A 21,492-nucleotide genomic window follows, 5' to 3' on the forward strand; every position below is an offset into this window, starting at 1 on the left:
GTCAGTGACCTTCTTAGCTTCCCTGTTGGGCATTCTTTTGGAAGTAGAAAAAAAAAATAGTTGTCCCACCACTCATTTAGGTGTGATTTGTTATTTTCCATGGTCTTTAATCCTGGCCTTTGAGGATAGCTAGAGGAAAGAAGGCATTTGCTTGTGGTACGTGAAAGAACATTTAGTGGGTAATTATCATAAATGAGGCCTGAACTTTGTGTTTTGTACATGTTTGCCTACTAAATCCTCAGTGTTTCACAAATGAGGAAACCAAAGTGCCTAGAAAGATTAGATAACTTGACTGAGATCACATGGGTAGTCAGTAGTAAAAATGGGGTTTGAATTATTTGGCCCAAAAGTCCGTATTCTTTTCATTATAATAACCTGCTCTCCATACTATTTTTTAGTTATTTATTTTGACATGTACATACTTACATTTATTTATTTTATTTTTATCCATGCTAGGTCTTTGTTGCTGGATGCCAGCTATCTAGTTGCAGAGAGCTGGGTCTACTCTCTTGTTACAGTGCACAGGCTTCTCATTGCGGTGGCTTTTCTTGTTGTTAAGCACAGGCTCTAGGCACATGGGCTTCAGTTGTTGGGGCCCACAGGCTCATTAGCTGTGACTCGCAGGTTCTAGAGTACGGGATCAATAGTTGTGGTGCACGGGCTTAGTTGCTCTGCAGCATGTGAGATCTGTTGGGACCAGGGGTTGAACCTGTGTCCCCTGCGTTGGCAGGCAGATTCTTATCCATTGTGCCACCGGGGAAGTCCTCCAGACTATTTTTTAGACCCTGGGGAAGGAAGTAGAGTAGGTGCCTGGATCTCTGGGATCTTGGCCTTATTGCCTAAGTTTGGATGTTTGCCTAGCCTACTATATGTGGGAAGGTTTGGCTGAAGGCATGGCATATTGGGAGACTTGAGTGTTAAGAGTTGATGGCTTTTGTACTATTTATTGGTATTTTCAGAGGTGACAGAGGACTTGGCTGAGCCAACTCTGCCTGGCCTATACCTCCTTCAGCAGCTGCCTGACCAGGTCAAAGTGAAGATGGAGATCACAAGTGTGGTGTTGTCCATGAATAGTCAAAAGAGGTGAGGTCTCTCCTGACAACAGAAGTGTGGAGAGTGATGGTTGGAGCTGTGTGCTGGGATCTCAATAACCAGCCCAGTAGCTGCACTGAGCTTGTGTGAAGGGGGAAAGGGAGTAAGACTAGCATCCCACATATTTCTAAGTCAGACTCTGTCTCTGGTCCAGGCACCTGAATTGGACATTGAAGCTGCTGCATTTCCTGTACCACCGTGACGAGGATCAGCTGCCTCTGCGAAGCTTCACAGCGAATTCTGATGTGGCACAGATGAGCACCGAACTCCTTCTGAAAGGTTCATGGGTGGGGTCAGTGGTACTGAGAGAGAACAGGAGGACCAGGCACACACTTCTCCAATGCCTTACTTGGTCTTCTTAACTCAATATCAGTGAAGCAGAGAAGGGGGAGTTGGGAACATACTGAAACTAGCCCCAACTAACAAGTGTTGGTGACATTCTTTTCATCTCTTCGCCCACCCCTGACCCTCTCCTAGTCTTTCCTCTCACCCTCTCCGTGTCCTTCTCTCATCTGCCCTTTGCCCTTACAGATGGGTTGTTGCTGTCCCAGAGCCGCCAGCGCATTGTCTGCCTCAGCTCCCTCAAGGCTAATGTGCAGGTCTGTTGACCAAGAATCATTCCTTTTTCTGCTCTCCCCGAACGTCATTGAGTCATGAGCATATAAAATAAAACCTGAGCCCACAGTTCTGGTGTCCTCGTTTCCAGGTGACCACCATTGACCTCTCAGCCTCCTTGGTTCTGAACACTTGTATTATTCATTACCGGCACCAGGAGTTCTCTCACTGGCTACACATGCTAGCACTGGAAACCCAAGAGTCTAGTTCATCTGTTCTTAAGCAAAGAAAGAAAAGGTCAGTGTAATCTTTTTCGGCCACCGTCTTATCAGGTGGATTCTTGGGTTTTTTTGGTCTAAAGTGGCATCTTGTGTTAAATATGTATTTGGTTGTTTGATCTTTTTAAAATTTCAGTTTCAACAGCCCAGTCTTAACAGCAAACATGCTTTATATTTTCTGTTAGATGAGACACTGGCAGTAGAATGAATGACAAATTTCTTTGTTTTTATATTCTCAGCGCCCAGCACAGTTCCTTATTATAGAAAACGAACATCTCTTGAACTGAACTTAAATAAGAAACAATATTTCATCTGCTTTAGATTATAAGGTGCCTGTCATGTCAGTAGTGCCATGTCTCTGTGTGTGTAGTACTTGCATTGTGTCCCATAGAGGAGGTCAGTGGTTTCTAAGTGATGCTACTTGGTGGTATTAAGTTGAATCATAAGATATACTGATAATCACCATATTTGATATATACTATTTGATACATGAAAATAGCAATTTCATCTGGTTCAACCTCATAAGTCTGTATGGATTATCACTGGGAGTAGGAGGAAGCCGATGAGTTCAGTCTTTTTCTAGTTGCATCCTTTCCTAAGAATCACAACAAAACTCACCCTGCCTTTTGAGAGCTTCTGAAATCTGTAACATGATAGGAAGTTGCAGTTCTTTCCTTGTCAAACAATGAGGTCTTGTCCCCGTACAGAGCCTTTCCTCAAATCCTGGCACCTATCATCTTTAGCACCTCCATCTCCAACGTCAATGTTTCCATTCAGCTGGGAGATACGCCTCCCTTTGCGTTGGGATTCAATTCCATCTCTCTGGGTAAGGCTCTGCAATGGAAAAGGAACAATTTGTTCATTAGTGAAGCTGGGCCCAGTTGATGGCCACTGTGGCTCCAAAGAAGTCCTCTCTCCCACCTTCTATGTTTAGATTACCAGCACCTGAGACCGCAGAGTATCCATCAACGGGGCGTCCTAACTGTGGACCACCTCTGCTGGCGGGTGGGCAGTGACTCCCATATTCAGAGAGCACCCCACCCACCCAATATGCATGTTTGGGGTGAGGCGCTTGTCCTGGACTCCTTCACACTACAGGTAGGTGGGGACTTTGGTGAACAGTAGCCTGTAGAGTTTGTTCATCCTGCCATGCTCTAGAGCACTGAGCACCTTTTTTTGGCAGCAGACGGTGCACCAGTGCATTACAGAACTGTGTGTCGACATGCTTCTGATGAAGTCCCTTTATTTCTTTTCTAGGGTAGCTATAACCAGCCTCTGGGCTTGTCCAGCACTCAGTCAGATACCCTCTTCCTTGATTGTACCATCCGAGGACTGCAGGTGGAGGCATCAGATACCTGTGCTCAGTGTCTTTCTCGGATCTTCTCCTTAATGGGTCCACAGTCTGGGAAGTCAGCTGTCTCTAGGGAGTCCTCATTTGGGGAATCTGTGTCATTACTGTGGAAGGTGGACTTGAAGGTGGAGGACATGAACTTGTTCACTCTTTCTGCCCTGGTTGGTAAGTGGGACAGGAAGTGGGTAGTTACACAGTATAGTATACAGTATACTCTACTGAAGTGGGTAGTTTGTAACCTGAGCAGATTATACTGCTGCTCCTCACGTAATAAAATCAGTTATCTGAAAATTTTCTGAGTCAGAGGCAGGAAATGTTAAAAGGTCTTGCATAACTGTTGAGCTTCTTGATATTTCTTAAGGGCTTATAGATAGCAAAGTGTGTAAGAAAAAACAGCTTTGATATCTGATCAGGAGAAGGGGATGCAGTTAGTTTTCTGTTTATTTGTGTATTTAGTTCTAGAGAGAAACTGATGTATCTTTGGGGAATTGGTGGGAGTTTGGGTCCTTCTTTGGCCCTGACAGCTGTAGTTAGGTTAAAATGGGAAGGGAAAAACTTCCCTAAAACATGAGGAATTAGGCTGGAAAGTGTGGGGAATAAGGATAGCCAGAGTGAAGGGAATAAGGAAGGAAGGAAGGAGAGCGAGGACTGAAGTCAGCGTTTGAGAGCCGGGCACCAACCCTGACATGGTTTCTGGATGTTAGGTGCTTCTGAGATCCGGCTGGACACACTGACTGTCCTGGGAAGTGCTGAGACCTCCACTGTGGGTGTTCAAGGACTTGTGCTTGCGCTGGTGAAGTCGGTCACAGAGAAGATGCAGCCCTGTTGTAAGGCTCCTGACATCCCCACTCCAGTGCTCAGCTTCTCCATGCTCTCTGTCACCTATCACAGCAGCATCCGCTCTCTAGAGGTAATGTTTCTATGGTGAGGTGGGATTGGGTTGGTTTTTCCCTGGCTTAGAGCATTTTCCAGTCTTGAGTCATGTTGTGAAACTCACCTGTGAGAAACATAACTCCTAGTGGTTGGTCTTTTTTCCCTGGTTTGTTTTGTACATTTTTATCTTTTAATATGGAACTTTAAATACATATAAAACCAGAGAGTGTATGAATTTTCATGTAACCATACCTGGCCTCAATAATTACCAACTTAGAACCAACCTCATTTAGCTAAACTCGGAGCAGTTGTGCCTGCCTTCTACTATGGGATTATTTTGAAGCACATATTAGACATATAATTTCAACTGTAAAGATTTCAGTGCGTATATCTGATATACAGATATATGTATGTATATATAAGTAAAGGGCTCTTAAAGGTCATGATCTGGTGGCATTTTACTGAAGCACTCAGCTCATCAACAGGCTAGAAGAGATCTGAAGATGGAGGCACTGGAAAGTTTTGAGAGGCTTCCTGGTACCTTTCTTCTCAGGGTATCATTTCAGTTGGACACGGGGTCCTCTTGGGAGGAGAGTGAGATATTTCCCTGTTCATCGAACTTCAACTTCCTTTGGAAACTGAAGAGTTTCCTTTACAGAGATTGGAACTCAGAGGAATTTTTTGGTCTTAAAATTTAAATTTCCTCTGTCTGCTTAACTATGGAGAATTGACTTTGTTTTTCAGGCTAACAGAGTTCCTCTAATCCCTTCTTCGAGGCATACTTTCCCATAAGTCAGTTGCTGTATGAACTTGTTACCAGTACTTTTTAAGAATTAAGTCAAGGTACAATCAGTGCATGAAACATTTTCCAGTTGATTCTTGCAGTGGTTATTATACAGAAGGTGGTCGTTATGGAAAGGTAACTCATGAGCAGAAACATAAAAGCCAAATGACTTATTGAGTACATCTATATACTGGATATTCTTTGGTAGATACCAGAGAATTAAATAGCTTCTACTCTCAATTTAGAATCCGGTTGAAGAGAACTTAAAAAAAGTGTAAGTGCTTGTAAGTATAAGTAGGAACTGTTAGCTCAGCATACTAGTGCAAAGAGGAGCAAAGCAAGGGGGTAATTAATGTGGTTGCTCAGGAAAGACTTCTGAACGTAGATGGTTCTTGTGCATATATAATAGTTTCTGCATCTCTCATGTTCTAGGATGTGGTAATTGATCGATCCTTTCCTCTTGTTCTGTAAAGGTTCAGTGTGGCGCAGGGCTGACCTTACTTTGGAGCCCCCCAGATCACATGTACTTGTACCAGCATGTGCTGGCCACCCTGCAGTGCCGAGATCTACTAAGAACCACTCTCTTCCCTGAGACTGTTCCCCTTGTTGAGCTAGAGACTCCACTGACCCCCTCTGAGCCAGAAGGCTCTCCCCCGGAGTCCTCCCCACCAAAGCGGCTGCTAAACCTGACGCTGGAGGCGAACACAGCCAAGCTGACAGCTTTTGTAGCTGAGGACAAGTTCATTACCCTGGCTGCCGAGAGTGTGTCTCTGAGCCGGCATGGGGGTTCACTACAGGCTTACTGTCCGGAGCTGGCTGCAGGCTTCGATGGCAACAGCATCTTCAGCTTCAAGGAGGTGGAGTTGCAACTGCTCCCCGAGCTGGAGGAGATGATCCTCCACCGGAACCCCTTCCCTGGGCTGCAGACGCTCCGGAACCGTGTGTGGCTCCTGTCTCTGGGTTCAGTCTCCGTGGAGTTTCCTTATCAGTATGATTTCTCACGGACTCTGGACGAGGCCGTGGGAGTTCAGAAGTGGTTGAAGGGCCTGCATGGCGGGTCTCGCTCTCAGGCTTCTCCCAGCTCTGCCCCGCTCCCGCCTGATATACTCCTGAAGGTCCAGCACTTCTCATGGGTTTTCCTGGATGACATTTTTGAGGTGAAACTTCGTGATAACTACGAGCTGATGAAGGATGAAAGTAAGGAGAGTGCCAAAAGGCTGCAGTTGCTGGATGCCAAAGTGGCCGCCCTGCGGAAGCAGCATGGGGAGTTACTGCCTGCCCGCAAAATCGAGGAGCTGTATGCCTCTTTGGAACATAAAAACATCGAAATCTACATCCAGCGCTCCCGTCGTCTCTATGGCAACACACCCATGCGCCGGGCACTGCTCACTTGGAGCCTGGCAGGGCTAGAAGTGGTGGCTCTGGCAGACGCCTCCTTCCACGGACCTGAGCGTGTACTAGAGCAGGTTCGAGAGCTTGATCCAGGCAGCCCTTTCCCTGTTGAGGGAATAGATCTTGTCATTCAGTGGTGTAGGATGCTCAAGTGCAGCGTCAAGACATTTCTGGGTAAGTAGCACTTCCTTATTTGCAGAGCCCAAGGTTTGCCCTTGGAGCTCCAGGGAGCTCTTTGAGCCATTACAGAGGAGCTCGGTTATATCGGGAAATGCGGCTGTTTTGGGCGTGGGTGGAGTGGGATGGGTGGACTCCTCTTCCTTTTCTCTGTTCCTGAATTTCACCCTGAAACTGCTTGGCTGAACATGGGTACAGCTAACACAGTCATCTTCAGGGTTAGTGCGGCTCTTGGATCTCAGCGTTATCCCCCTCACTCTCTACTCAAGGACACTGTGCCCTTTTTTTGGCTTTGCTGCCAACTGCCAGCTCTTATTCTCTCAGTTGACCTTGTGAAATAGGTGTAAAAATAGTGGCAGGGGGAAGAAGGGCCTGCGAGTGCTCAGTTTCCTGGGTAGCCACTGTGTGTCCTCCCTGTGTTAACAGTGCGGATAAGAGACTATCCCAGGTACTTGTTTGAGATCCGTGACTGGCGACTGCTGGGTCGACTGGTGGGCACCGAGCAGAGTGGTCAGCCCTGCTCTCGGCGGCGTCAGATCCTGCCCTTGGGGCTTCCGTGGGGTAACGTGGCCGTTGAGAGGAACATGCCCCCACTCAAGTTCTATCACGACTTCCACTGTGAGTAGGGGAGGGCAGATGATTTGACTGAGATGGTGGTGATGGCTGGGGTGGGAGATGAGCTGAGGCCCTTCTGGAGTAAAGGCCGAAGAGAGGGGTGAAGATGTGTAACAGACTGCGTCCTATGCTCCTCTGCCCCAGCGGAAATCTTCCAGTACACCGTGGTATGGGGCCCGTGCTGGGATCCAGCATGGACACTGATTGGCCAGTGTGTGGACCTCTTGACCAAGCCCTCAGCTGACCCCAGCCCACCTCTGCCCTGGTGGGACAAGAGCCGTCTTCTGTTCCATGGGGACTGGCACATGGACATTGAACAGGCCAACCTGCACCAGCTGGCCACTGAGGTGAGGGGTCCAGAGGAGCTGTTTTCTTCTGAGGATGGTCGGGCTGGGGCTTGTACAGCATACGGGGGAAGAGAGAAAGGCACTGATTTGGGAGGTGAAGGTGATAACGCTTAGTTATATTTCACCAAGTTTTTGGGGTGGTTATAGGATCCATACAACACAACTGAAAATATGCACTGGGAATGGAATCACCTGTCTTTTCACTGGAAACCCGGTCAGTTTGTGTTCAAGGGTGACTTGGATATCAACGTGAGAACAGCCTCTAAGTGAGTGGAGTATGGATGGAGCCTCAGACAGGGTGTGGGACTCAGGGTCGGGGGAGATAGGGAGAGCCGAGGGGCCACTGGTGACCAGGGCTGTGTTGTGAGCCAGGTATGACGACTGCTGCTTCCTTCACCTGCCTGACCTCTGCATGACCCTGGACCTGCAGTGGCTGTGCCACGGCAACCCCCACGATCACCATGGTGTCACTCTGCGGGCCCCAGAGTTCCTGCCTGAGGTGCCCTTGGGCCAGTTCCATGACTCCTACCGGGCCTTTCGCTCCGAGAACCTCAATCTCTCCATCAAGATGGATCTCACTCGGCACAGTGGAAGTGAGGCTTGGGTCTGGGGCAATGGGGAGAAAGGGTTGGGAGGATGAGCTTAGACACTGAGGACTTCAGCTTGACCCTCTGGAGAGGGGATCAGAAAAGAGCAAGGGAGCTTTGGGATTAGGATCCTTTTTGGAAGAGGGTTGGTAGAAGTAGAGTTCTTGGGACTTTGAAAGGAGCTAGTGTTGGAGAGTGTGAGGCTTGAGTGCCATTGGGGTTTTTAAACCTCTAAAATCTGAAGCTTGGGGGCCTTCCCTGGTGGTGCAGTGGTTGTGAATCTGCCTTCCAATGCAGGGAACATGGGTTCAATCCCTAACCAGGGGACTAAGGTCCCACATGCTGGGGCAGTGAAGCCCCTGTGCTGCAATGAAGACCCAGCACAGCCAAAATGAAAAAAAGAAGTACTGGGAGCTAGTGCTTCAGTAGTGTGTGATGTGCTCAGTCGTATCCAACTATTTGCCACCCCAGGGACTACAGCCTGCCAGGCTCCTCTGTCCATGGAATTTCCCAGGCAAGAATACTGCAGTGGGTTCCCATTTGCTTCTCCAGGGGCTCTTCTCGACCCAAGGGTTAAACGCACATCTCTCAAGTTTGCTGCATTGGCAGTCAGGTCCTTTACTACTAGTGCCACCTGGGAGCCTTTCAACAAGTGAATTAAAAAAAAAAAAAGCCAAATCCTGAAGCTAGAAAGGATTTAGCTTCATCTGTGTTTTTTCTTATATGTTTTTTTATTTATTTGGCTGTGCCAGGTCTTAGTTGGCACACAGGATCTTCATTATGGCCTGTGAAATTTTTTAGTTCAGGCCTGCGGCATGCAAACTCTTAGTTGCAGCATATGGGATCTAGTTCCCCGACCAGAGATTGAACCCAGGTCCCCTGCATTGAGAGCACAGAGTCTTAGCCACTGGACCACCAGGGTAGTCCTTTCATCTGTGTTTTAACCACAGCTGGGAAATGTCTATCATTTCTTTTGCAGCGATATCCCAGCCCCGGATTCTGCTGTATAGTAGCACCCTGCGCTGGATGCAGAACTTCTGGGCAACTTGGACTAGTGTCACAAGGCCTATTTGTAGGGGAAAGCTCTTTAACAACCTGAAACCCAGCAAGAAGAAACTCGGCCAGCACTACAAGCAACTTTCCTATACCGCGCTCTTTCCCCAGCTGCAGGTCAGCTCTGATGGCGCTGCTGACATCTGTCCACTTCTCTAATTTTCTTGTTTTCCCTCATTGGGTCTCTGAGTTGCCTCCCTGACGCCATCCTTGGTTCAGTGTTATGTTCTCTTGTTGTCAGGTGCATTACTGGGCCTCATTCGCCCAGCAACGTGGCATCCAAATTGAGTGCAGTCAGGGCCACGTCTTCACTCGGGGAACTCAGCGACTTATACCTCAAGGTAAGATCAGAGGCTCCTTCGTTTCTCCACACCTGTTCCTCATCCTGTTTCTCAGTTCCCTCCCCGGCCTCTCTTTCTGTCCCACACTGGTCTTCTGTACTGGTTTGCATGGGCCCTGTATGCCTCCTCTCCTCAGCGGGCACAGTGATGCGGCGCCTCATCTCTGACTGGAGTGTGACCCAGATGGTTAGTGACTTAAGTCAGGTGACTGTTCACCTGATGGCTTCGCCCACTGAAGAGAACGCTGACCACTGCCTTGATCCCTTGGTAACAAAGACCCACCTACTGAGCCTCTCCTCCCTTACCTACCAACGGCACAGCAATCGCACGGCTGAGGAGGTACCACCTGACAAATTCACTCTACTGCTTTGCTTGTATCAGTAGGTGTCTAAGTCTGCTCAGGCTGCCATAACAGAATACTGTAAGCAGAGGGGCTTAGACAGCAGAAATTTGTCTCAATGCTGGATGCTGGGCAGCGTGGTCAGGTTCTGGTGAGGGCTGTCTTCCTGGCTTGCAGATGGCTGCCTTCTCACTGTGACCTCACCCAGCAGGAAAAGAAGGAAGCTCTCTGATGGCTCTTATTGTGATGACACTAATCCTGTCATGAGGGCCCCACCCTAATTAGGACCCCATCTAAACCTAATTACCTCGTAAAGGCCCCATCTTTGTAATCCCCATTACATTACATTAGGGATTATGGCCTCAACATACAAATTTGGTGTGAGGACATAATTCAGTTCATAGCAGTAGGCTTTAGGTTAAGTCCTGGGTAATGTTCCTAACTATAGTGTAATTATATATGTTGTTAGTTTATGATACATTCACTAGTATGTGCATCCCTCTTTCTGAAAGTTTTTTTTTTTTCCCCTCCTTCTAAAGATAGTCTCTTGCTTTTCAGGAAATAGAGTAAAACTTTTTTTTTTTTCCTAGTGCTTTATTTGGTGGTCCCTCCCCTGCCCCCAATTAAGGAAGGGTTTTAAGATGAAATTCTTTTGAGTCATTTAAAATACAGTGGATAGAGCTTCCCCGGTGGCTCAGTGGCAGAGAATCTGCCTGCAGTGCAGGAGATGCAGGTTCAATCCCTAGGTTGGGAAGATCCCCTGAAGAAGGAAATGGCAACCCACTCCAGTATTCTTGCTTGGGAAATCCCATGGATAGAGGAGCCTGGTGGGCTATATAGCACATGGGGGTCAAAAAAAGAGTTGGACAACTTAGTGACAAAAACAAAAATAAAAAAAACTGCCTTTAAAATACAGTGGATATAGTCAGAGTGTAATATAGTACACACACTAAGCCCACGTAGTTTTTCTTTCAGTCGTCTTGTATCCCTCAGCAGAGGTCTGTTATTCAGCAAGCATGTTTGTTATCTTTGCATTTGTGGTCCAGGAGGAATGGTGGGAATTTCCATGCAACTCTGAGGTCCTTTCCCTGTTTCCTAGGAGCCCTCTACTCGAGTTGGGGATTCTGCCTTTCACGCGCATCAGCTGCACTTGGTAGATTTACGGGCTTCCTGGACAACCACCAATCGGGACATTGCCTTTGGTTTATATGATGGCTACAAAAAGGCGGCTGTGCTCAAACGTAACCTCTCTACTGAGGCGCTGAAGGGGTTAAAGATTGATCCCCACCTGCCAGCCAAAAAGCCAAAGCAAAGTGTTCCTTCCAGTGCCCCAACCCCACCTCCTGTTAGCACTCCTAGCTTCAGTGGACAGCCTGATAAGGGGTCTTCAGGAGGTAAGCTGGGAGAGAAGACTCTGAAGGGTTAGGTTTAGAATATGTATGTGGGCTTGAACAGGAGTTTGAGAAGGACTAATTCTGGGTGGTTCAATCTGTGTGTAGAGATGAAACTGTTATTTTTCCATATTAGGCCACCTAAGTCTTACATAGCAGTGCCAGGTGGGCATTAAAGGGTCTGCTTTATGGGACTTCCCTGGTGGTCCAGTGGTTAAGACTCCATGCTTCCATTGCAGGGGGCATGGGTTTGATCCCTGGTCAGGAAACTTAAGATTCTGGCAAAAAAGAAAAAAGGGTCTAGTCCTTTGGCCACGAAAAGAGGATCAGGAAGGAGTGATGAAGGAGAAGAAACAAAGAATTAGAGAATTATTTTGTTTTGATGAATTTGTTCAGTCAATAAATATTTTTTGAATACCTCATAGGCACAAAGTACTGTACTGGATTTAGTGAGAGATATATATGACATTCTACTTGCCTCAACAAGTTTATTATCTTTGAGCTAAGATTAGTTCATTCACTCACTGAGTCAATCACTCATTCATTCATTGATTCACTTTTTAGCTTTACTGAGGGTTTATAATATACTAGACATGTGACCCTAGACATTAGAATTGTAAAGATGAGGGGAAGCTCTGAAACTAAGAGTCGTGAGGGACTTCCCTGCGGGTCCAGTGGTCAAGACTCCATGCTTCCACTGCAGGAGGCATGGATTTGACAGGTCAAGGAACTGAAACCCTGTGTGCAGTGCAGTGCAGCCAAAAAAATAAGTCATGAAAATGCTTTGTAAGAATATTTAAGAAGGAAATATTTAAATGAGCATAGGGAAGTCTAGAAAGGCTTCACAAAAAAGATAATATAATTGAGATGGCTGAGTGCAGAAGAATTGATGCTTTTGAACTGTGGTGTTAGAGAAGACTCTTGAGAGTCCCTTGGACTGCAAGGAGATCCAACCAGTCCATCCTAAAGATCAGTCCTGGGTGTTCATTGGAAGGACTGATGTTGAAGCTGAAACTCCAATACTTGGGCCACCTGATGCGAAGAGCTGACTCATTTGAAAAGACCCTGATGTTGGAAAGATTGAAGGCAGGAGGAGAAGGGGACGACAGAGGATGAGATGGTTAGGTGGCATCACTGACTCAATGGACATGAGTTTGGGTAAACTCCGGGAGTTGGTGATGGACAGGGAGGCCTGGCGTGCTGCAGTTCATGGGGTCGCAGGGAGTCGGACACGACTGAGTGAGTGAACTGAACCAAACTGAATTGAGATGGGTCTTAAAAGAGAGTAAGACTGATAAGGAGCTTCCCCAGTGACTCAGTGATAAAAAATTCACCTGCAATGCAGGAGATGCTGGTTCGATTCCTGGGTCAGGAAGATCCCCTGGAGAAGGAAATAGCAACCCATTCCAGTATTCTTGCCTGGGAAATCCCATGGACAGGGGAGCCTGTTGGGCTGCAGCCCATGGAGTTGCAGAAGAGTCAGACATGACTGAGAGGTTTAATAGGCAAAGAAAGAAAGGAGGGCATTTTAGAGAGAGAGAATAACAAGTACAGAGGAATGCAAGTTCATGGTGAGTTTAACGACAAGGTGAAAAATGCTAAGTGCCGCTAGAGAGAAATTACAGAGTATGTGAGTTCTTGACTGTAGTGAAGGAGGTCCTATGGACAGGGAAGGATTTATTGAGGAAATAGCATTTGAGCTGGACTTTGAAGGCCTAGTATGGTTTAAGCGTGTGGAAATGAGGAGAAAGGGCATTGAAAGAAAAGAGAGTATCTTGAACAGGAGTGGAGTTGGTCAAGCTCAGTATGTTCAGAGGAGAGTGAATAGTCTGAGTTGGCACAGGGTGTAGCCAAGGGTGAAGATGCTGGAAAGGAAAGCTGCAGGTAGACTATCAAAGGTCTTTCATACAAGGCTAGGGAGTTTTTGTTTCTTATTCAGTAAACAGTGGTGAACTGCTGAAGGATTTGAATAGGGGTGTGTCATCATTAGCATTTTACCTTTAGGAAGATAAATCTGGTGGTGGTTTTGGGGAGGACTGGAGAGAAAGTAACTGTAGGTGGGGGAGACAAATGAGGAAACTATTAACGCCATTTTAACAAGAGGCCAGGAGTGCCTGAACTAGGTAGAGGCAGTGGGAATGGAGATGAGGGGATGAACAGAAATGTTATGTACACATGTAAGATTTGGCAGCTGGTTGGAAGAGGGAGTTAGAACATGGAGAAGGAGATAACAATTGACTGATGCTTTGAGCCTGGTGACTTGATAATAACAGTAATATCAGAAGTAGGAGAGCCAGAAGCTAAACAGGTTTGTGGGGGTGTAGTATTGTTGAGTTCAGATTTGGACATGCTGAGTTTGTCGTGCAAGTAGTACGTCTAGATAATGTCTAAAAAACAGGTGGAAATGAGGATCTAAAAGCTTAGGGCTTAGAGTTAGAGATTGGGAGTTTCAGCACAGAGCTAAGAGTTAATGCCCAGGAGATAATGCTTAACTGTATGGCAGGTATCCTGTGAAATACTTTATATATTATTCCATTTAATTCTCTCAAAAACCATATTAGATAGTTACTGTTATTTTACACACAAGGAAACAGGTTAAAGCCAGTTGCCAAAGGTTACCATCAAAGTAATTGGTAGAAATAGGATCTTGAACATAGGCATGCTAGTCTAATTCTGGAGACAGTGCTCTTAACCTACCATTGTTAGACAAACTCTAGAAGAAAGAACAGGGAACAGGCCAAGGAGAGACCTTAAGAGATAGACTTGTCTCTAAAACCTGGGAGAAGGCGGAGGATCTAAAGGCATAATCAGAGAAAGCAGTAGAGCTAGAACACAGTGACACTGATGGCAAGGGAATGATTTATGTGGAAAGGAGTGGTCAAAAAACAATAGTATTTAAAACAATATGAAGTCGAAAGGAAGGGGACATACGTATACCTGTGGCTGATTCGTTTTGATGTTTGACAAAAACCAGCACAATTCTGTAAAGCAATTATCCTTCAATTAAAAAATAAATTAAAAATTAAAAAAATATATTTAAAGTGAAAAATAGAAGGAACACGATGAAAGGGAAAAAGATCCTAGAGTAATTCAGAGTGGATATGCCTAAGAGAAAGAAATGCTAGCATTTACATAGCGTTTCTAAGTTTCTCTTGGGAATCTGTTACTTTTATTAAAATTGAAGGAAAAGGAAATGACAACTGTTACCCTAAAGTGGTGGAGTGGGCTGAGCTGGAGTTGCAAGTTGGGGAGAATATGTTCTAGAGAAATTGAAAGAAGGTGAGTTTGGCCCTGGATGTGTTCTCTTTCCTTTGACTCTGTGGCTTTTCCCCCCACTTCTTATTTCTCTGCCAGGTGCCTACATGTTGAAGAAGCTGATTGAAGAGACAGATAGGTTTGTAGTGTTCACAGAAGAGGAGTCAGGTGTGAGTGACCAGTTGTGTGGCATTGCTGCCTGCCAGACTGATGACATATATAACCGAAACTGCCTTATCGAGCTGGTCAACTGCCAGGTACCTTCTCTTTACTAGAGTACCCCAAGATAGGGCTAGATGATAATCATGTGTGTTTACCTACCCCCCCCCACACACACACCTCTACGGAAGAATAGGTGGGTAGAGCTCCAAAACACTACCCTTTTTATTAATAACAGGTACCGTGGATAATCGCTTCCATTAGTAGAAGCCAGTAGAGCTCACTCAGTAAGCCAGAATTAGACCCACCTGCAGTCACTGGTACAGTCCTTTCACTAACCTTCCATCTTCTTCCTGGCCCTTGTGCTGCGACTCTGCTTCTGTCTCTGGCATAGATGGTTCTTCGTGGAGCAGAGACAGAAGGCTGTGTCATTGTGTCAGCTGCCAAAGCCCAGCTGCTGCAGTGCCAACACCATCCAGCCTGGTATGGTGACACATTGAAGCAAAAGACCTCCTGGACTTGCATCCTAGATGGCATGCAGTACTTTGCCACCACTGAAAGCAGCCCCACTGAGCAGGATGGCCGACAGCTCTGGTTAGAGGTTAGTTGGCAGGACTGGGAAGGCCTAATATCTCTCCAGTTTTCCATAGTTGGCACCTTTCACCAAAATGGCTTGCACAGTCCTTGATAGTACCTTTTGCTAGCAGGTTGTAGAATAATGAGGCTGGTAACACTTGAATATAGAAACTCCGTGCAGTTTCTGGTCTGTGATCTGTGAACACATAGTGCTTTTTCTGTTTTTTAGATCTCATACTATTTATTCTATTTCATTGCAAGAGAAATTCTCATTTCCCAACATGAGAGTAAAATGAATTGCAACTTTTTAACTTGAGATTGCTGACCACTATTAATAAGATCATACTTATCAGTAGGCAGCCAAAAAAACCAGACAGTAAGCCTGGGAATTTTCAGTAAGCTCTCTAGCTGCCTTTCTCTGATCTCTCATGAAGATGGTTGATTAGTTGTTTCAGAAAATCGGTAAGGTTGAAGAGAAAGACTGCTTGTCTGGGAGGCAGGTTATTATGTGAGATACGAGTTCAGTTTTGCCGTTTTAGTAGCCATGAGCCCTTGGGCAAGTCACCTTTATTTGTGAAACTGAATTAATATTTCACTCACACAAGGATGTTGAAAGGATCAAATAGAAAGTACTTTGAAAAATACAAAGCTTTATTCAGATGGAAATAAAGTCTTATTTAAGTCAGTATGTTTGGGGAAGTCTTAGTTGTATATTAAGATAATCTTTTTTGTTAGGTAGATTGTGAGCAGTTGGCAGGGACTAAGCTATAAATTTTCAGCATTTTGGTAAAACTAAGTTTGCACTGTAATTTCTAGGATATACTATCATCAAATTTATTGGGAGCTCTAATGGGTATGAGATGTACCTAGCCACTATTCTGCATTGTGATTACTTAACAGGTGTTAAATGTCCACATTGTGCTGGTGTGGTCCATTCAGATGAGTTATTGGATCCAGCTACATCTGATTGGGACCAACGTGATAATTTCATTTTTCATTCTACTCATTGGAGACAAAGCTAACCCCTCTTCCCTCCTCCCTGACTGGTACTTATTACTCCAATGATCTTAAGGTTCAACCCCAAGTAGAAATTATATAAGAGGTAATAAGCATTGAATCAGGGCCAGGTTGATGATAATGTGAAAGGTCATGCTGATATATTACAGCTGTAGTTGAGGCAAGCGGTACTGTTTACCAGTAGTCTCAGGAGATAGGCACAGAAAATGTTAACTACTCATGCAGAGGTAGCAGGATGAACTATGCAAGATCTCCCTTTCTCGCATTTTCTGGACCTCTGGTTCTATTAGGCATGCCTTCTTTTGCAAGGGAATTCTTTTTTTCTCAGACTGTGGTATTTGCTTCAGAGTAGAATGTCCTTGGCTGAGGTGGGAAGGACTTTGATATTGCCATTCCTATACGAATTTTTTTGTGACTTGGCAGATTGTCTGTGTTCTTCTCATATCACTCATTCTATTCACTTTGACTTCAGCTTGACAGAGAGAGTCCAAAGAATTCAGTTTCCTTCCCCCATGGCAACAGTGTCAGAACAGTCTGAAGATAGAAAACAGCAAGAACACAAACACACGAATACCAAAATGGGTGGTATTTGTCATTTGTTTTGATGAATTTTTTTTTGCCCATGACGTGATTTTTTTCCATTTTTAAAAATTGTGATTAAAACATACATAAAACTTACAAACATAAAAAAGATAAAAAGGGACTTCCCTGACAGTCCAGTGGTTCAGTTCAGTTCAGTCGCTCAGTCGTGTCCGACTCTTTGCAACCCCATCAACTGCAGCACGCCAGGCCTCTCTGTCCATCACCAACTCCCAGAGTCTACCCAAACCCATGTCCATCGAGTCGGTGGTGCCATCCAACCATCTCATCCTCTGTCATCCCCTTCTCCTCCCGCCCCCAATGCTACCCAGCATCAGGATCTTTTCCAATGAGTCAACCCTTCACATGAGGTGGCCAAAGTATTGCAGTTTCAGCTTCAACATTAGACCTTCCAATGAACACCCAGGATTGATCTCTTTTAGGATGGATTGATTGGATCTCCTTGCAGTCCAAGGGACTCTCAAGAGTCTTCTCCAACACCACAGTTCAAAAGCATCAATTCTTCGGCGCTCAGCTTTCTTCACCATCCAACTCTCACATCCATACATGACCACTGGAAAAACCATAGCCTTGACTAGGCGGACTTTTGTTGGCAAAGTAATGTCTCTGCTTTTAAATATGCTATCTAGGTTGGCCATAACCTTCCTTCCAAGGAGTAAGTGTCTTTTAATTTCATGGCTGCAGTCACCATCAGCAGTGATTCTGGAGCCCAAAAAAATAAAGTCTGACGCTGTTTCCACTGTTTCCCCATCTATTTCCCATGAAGTGATGGGACCAGATGCCATGATCTTAGTTTTCTGAACGTTGAGCTTTAAGCCAACTTTTTCACTCTCCTCTTTCACCTTCATCAAGAGGCTCTTTAGTTCTTCTTCACTTTCTGCCATAAGGGTGGTGTCATCTGCATATCTGAGGTTATTGATATTTCTCCCAGCAATCTTGATTCCAGCTTGTGTTTCTTCCAGCCCAGCATTTCTCATGATACACTCTGCATATAAGTTAAATAAGCAGGGTGACAATATACAGCCTTGACGTACTCCTTTTCCTATTTGGAACCAGTCTGTTGTTCCATGTCCAGTTCTAACTGTTGCTTCCTGACCTGCATACAGGTTTCTCAAGAGACAGGTCAGATGGTCTGGTATTCCCATCTCTTTCAGAATTTTCCACAATTTATTGTGATCCACACAGTCAAAAGCTTTGGCATACTCAATAAAGCAGAAATAGATGTTTTTCTGGAACTCTCTTGCTTTTTCGATGATCCAGCGGATATTGGCAATTTGATCTCTGCTTCCTCTGCCTTTTCTAAAACCAGCTTGAACATCTGGAAGTTCACGGTTCACATATTGCTGAAGCCTGGCTTGGAGAATTTTGAGCATTACTTTACTAGCATGTGAGATGAGTGCAATTGTGCGGTAGTTTGAGCATTCTTTGGCATTGCCTTTCTTTGGGATTGGAATAAAAACTGACCTTTTCCAGTCCTGTGGCCACTGCTGAGTTTTCCAAATTTGCTGGCATATTGAGTGCAGCACTTTCACAGCATCACCTTTGAGGATTTGAAATAGCTCAACTGGAATTCCATCACCTCCACTAGCTTTGTTCGTAGTGATGCTTTCTAAGGCCCACTTGACTTCACATTCCAGGATGTCTGGCTCTAGGTGAGTTATAACACCATCGTGATTATCTGGGTCGTGAAGATCTTTTTTGTACAGTTCTTCTGTATATTCTTGCCACCTCTTCTTAATATCTTCTGCTTCTGTTAGGTCCATACCATTTCTGTCCTTTATCGAGCCTATCTTTGCATGAAATGTTCCTTTGGTATCTCTAATTTTCTTGAAGAGATCTCTAATCTTTCCCAATCTGTTGTTTTCCTCTATTTCTTTGCACTGATCGCCAGTGGTTAAAACTGCAAACCACTGCAGGGGTGCAGGTTTGAAGAGCTCCATGCAGTGTATCATGGCCAAAAGAAATTGATAACATGATATAAAATTTATCATCATAACCGTTTTAAATGTATAGTTGTATTAAGTACATTCATAATGTTTTACAACCATCACCACCATCCATGTCCCAGAACTCTTTGCATTTTGTAAAACTGAAACTATACCGGTTAAACAGTAACTCCCCATTTCGCTTTACCCCAGGTCCTGGCACCCACCATTCTCTTTTCTATCTCTATGATTTTGACTGCTCTTAAATATCTCTTATATATATATATAATATTTTAGGTATGTCATATAAGTGGAATCATATATGTTTGTCTTTTTGCGACCAACTGACTTATTTCACTTAGTATATTGTCTTCAAGGTTCATCCATGTTGTAGCATGTGTTAGAATTTCCCTCCTTTTAAACCTGAATTCCATTGTATGTATATACCACATTTTACTTCTCCACTCATCCATTGATGAACACTCGGGTGACTTCCATATTTTAGCTATTGTGAATAACACTATTATGAATATGGGAGTACACATTTCTCTTCAAGACCTTGCCTTTAATTCTTTTGGGTATATATTCAGGAGTAGAATTGCTGGATTATAGAGTAATTCTGTTAATTTTGTTTGTTTGTTTTTAATTTTTGGCTACACTGTGTGGCATGTGGTATCTTAGTTCCCTAACCAGGGATTGATGCCTCTGCATTGGAAACAGGGAGTCTTAACCACTGGACCACCAGAGAAGTCCTTGTTTTCCATTTTTTGCGGAACTGCCATACTGTTTTTCATACTGGCTGTAACATTTTACTTCTCATCAACAGTACACAGAGTTCTAGTTTTGCACATCCTTGCCTTATTTTCTCATTTTTTTATGGTAGCCATCCTTATGGGTGTGAGATCAGACATGATTCGGTTTTTACCTAGCTCGTATTTTTCTGGCCTGAATCCTGGCAAAACGTGAATGTAATTCAAGTTGGGTTTGGAGAGCTTGGGTAGTATGAGCCAGGAGAGAGGGACATTTGTCCTTTACCTTGGGAGATTTATCAGTTCTAGGCAGTGAAAGTCTCAGTAGTGTTATACTTGCATTATAGAGATATATGACCCAGTTGGGCAGGACAAGCTACTGGTCCCCCAGGAGTTAAAGATGCCTATATCTCTGTCTTCAGGTAAAGAATATTGAGGAGCACCGGCAGCGTAGTCTGGACTCTGTGCAAGAGCTGATGGAGAGCGGGCAGGCAGTGGGAGGCATGGTTACCACTACCACAGGTCAGTTCTCACCTCTTTCCCATCATGTGGTGAGGAGCAGACATGAATCCTGAAGGGGGTCTCATTTCTTTACTTATTCTTAAGATTAATGTGGGCTTCCCAGGTGACTCAGTGGTAAAGAGTCTGCCTGCCAGTGTAGGAGGTGCAGGAGACACGGGTTCAATTCCTGGGTCAGAAAGATTCCTCTGTAAAGGAAATGGCAACCCGCTCCAGTATTCTTGCCTGGAAAATCCCATGGACAGAGGAGTCTGGTGGGCTACAGTCTGTGGGGTCACAAAAGAGTCAGATGTGACTGAGAGACTGAGCACGCACGCATGCAGACACGCAAGGTTAATATATGTGGATTAGGACCATTTTTGTGTTAGGCTATATTGAAAGCAAGTGTCTGGAGTTACCTAGACATCACACATAGCTGGGAGGCTCTTACAGTACCTCTTTTGAGAATGTCTTTCTCTTATCTCTTTCCTACCTCTTCCCAGATTGGAACCAGCCAGCCGAGGCGCAGCAAGCCCAGCAAATCCAGAGGATCATTTCACGCTGCAACTGCAGAATGTACTATATTAGTTACAGCCATGACATTGATCCTGAGCTGGCAACGCAGATTAAGCCACCTGAGGTTCCTGAGAACCAGGAAAAGGAAGATCTCCTGAAGAAGCAAGAAGGTATTCAGGGTTTGAAAGGCTTTTGAGGGGGGGAGTAGGGAACTTGTGAAAGTAGTTATTTCCGTAGTGGTTTTGAGGCAGTAGTGTTATTAAGAGTTCCAGTATGCACAGGGCATTAGCATTTCACTTTGCTTTTTATTTTTTAAGCTCTGCTAGGAAAGAACAGAATTGGAATAAGTGGGGGACTTGTCTGGTGGTCCCATAGTTAAGACTTTGTGCTTCCACTGCAGGGGGCACAGGTTCGATCCCTGGTTGGGGCGCTAAGATCCCACATGCCATGAGTCTCAGCAAAAAAAAACCAAATAACTGGAATGAATGCATATTGTTTGATTCTGAAATAAGCAGGTGTTTCTACCCATGAGCATATCTCACCAAGCCCTGTTATGGGGTTAATTAACAGACGTGGTTCAAGATATGGATTAGGAGATGGGGTAGAAATTTAGGGAGAAACTGAGTCTCTTATTCAGCTGCAAACAATTATTTAGGGGCTGTGGATACCTTTACCCTCATCCATCATGAGCTGGAAATCTCCACCAACCCAGCTCAGTATGCTATGATCCTGGACATCGTCAATAACCTGCTTCTCCACGTAGAACCCAAGCGGAAGGTGAGTAGGATCTGTTATAGAATGCCAGTTAGCCTCAGAGGAACCCCCAGACCTTGTGGTTTTATTTGGGGTCCAGTAAGAAAAGCCATGCTTCAGACTGAAAAAGGGCCTGGTGGATGATACATCGTCTTTTAGTTAGCAGCAGCAGTTGAAATTTTAGTTATCTAGAAAAGGTCTGAGGGTCCTTTGTTTTTCTTGGTCAATTTTTTCACTTACCTCTAAAAACACCAAACTACTCCCCACT

The 21,492-nt window shown here is 45.0% G+C and overlaps 1 protein-coding gene and 1 long non-coding RNA gene across 8 annotated transcripts in view; one reads left to right on the top strand and one right to left on the bottom strand.

Annotated features, from left to right (window-relative positions):
• BLTP2 (bridge-like lipid transfer protein family member 2) overlaps positions 1-21,492 on the top strand; it is a 29,376-nt gene that overhangs the window by 3,092 nt on the left and 4,792 nt on the right. For 5 of the 6 annotated variants that reach the window (XR_014079607.1, XR_014079608.1, XM_081580327.1 and 2 more), the window contains exons 8-29: positions 960-1,083; positions 1,247-1,371; positions 1,624-1,691; positions 1,799-1,944; positions 2,633-2,751; positions 2,860-3,023; positions 3,183-3,441; positions 3,981-4,186; positions 5,407-6,499; positions 6,929-7,120; positions 7,262-7,464; positions 7,612-7,730; positions 7,837-8,057; positions 9,031-9,221; positions 9,346-9,445; positions 9,582-9,784; positions 10,885-11,179; positions 14,531-14,688; positions 14,985-15,191; positions 19,880-19,979; positions 20,459-20,641; positions 21,127-21,248. Coding sequence is in view for 4 of the 6 variants with exons in the window: in XM_081580327.1 (XP_081436453.1) it covers positions 960-1,083; positions 1,247-1,371; positions 1,624-1,691; positions 1,799-1,944; positions 2,633-2,751; positions 2,860-3,023; positions 3,183-3,441; positions 3,981-4,186; positions 5,407-6,499; positions 6,929-7,120; positions 7,262-7,464; positions 7,612-7,730; positions 7,837-8,057; positions 9,031-9,221; positions 9,346-9,445; positions 9,582-9,784; positions 10,885-11,179; positions 14,531-14,688; positions 14,985-15,191; positions 19,880-19,979; positions 20,459-20,641; positions 21,127-21,248 (4,598 nt within the window). In the remaining 2 variants the exon portion in view is untranslated. The remainder of the gene's footprint in view (positions 1-959; positions 1,084-1,246; positions 1,372-1,623; positions 1,692-1,798; positions 1,945-2,632; positions 2,752-2,859; positions 3,024-3,182; positions 3,442-3,980; positions 4,187-5,406; positions 6,500-6,928; positions 7,121-7,261; positions 7,465-7,611; positions 7,731-7,836; positions 8,058-9,030; positions 9,222-9,345; positions 9,446-9,581; positions 9,785-10,884; positions 11,180-14,530; positions 14,689-14,984; positions 15,192-19,879; positions 19,980-20,458; positions 20,642-21,126; positions 21,249-21,492) is intronic. The other variant, XM_081580331.1, reaches the window with a different exon arrangement.
• On the bottom strand, positions 929-10,045 carry LOC145542141 (uncharacterized). Of its 2 annotated transcripts, none has more exons than XR_014079614.1 (3): positions 9,751-10,045; positions 2,544-2,759; positions 929-1,364 (listed from the first exon to the last, which is right to left on the bottom strand). It is a non-coding gene; the product is annotated as an uncharacterized LOC145542141 (long non-coding RNA). The 2 variants fall into 2 exon arrangements; XR_014079615.1 differs by having other exon boundaries at positions 9,755-9,987.

The sequence above is a fragment of the Giraffa tippelskirchi genome, chromosome 3 (genome assembly GCF_054371585.1).
Source record: "Giraffa tippelskirchi isolate mGirTip1 chromosome 3, T2T-mGirTip1v1.2.pri, whole genome shotgun sequence".
NCBI classification, from domain to species: domain Eukaryota; kingdom Metazoa; phylum Chordata; class Mammalia; order Artiodactyla; family Giraffidae; genus Giraffa; species Giraffa tippelskirchi.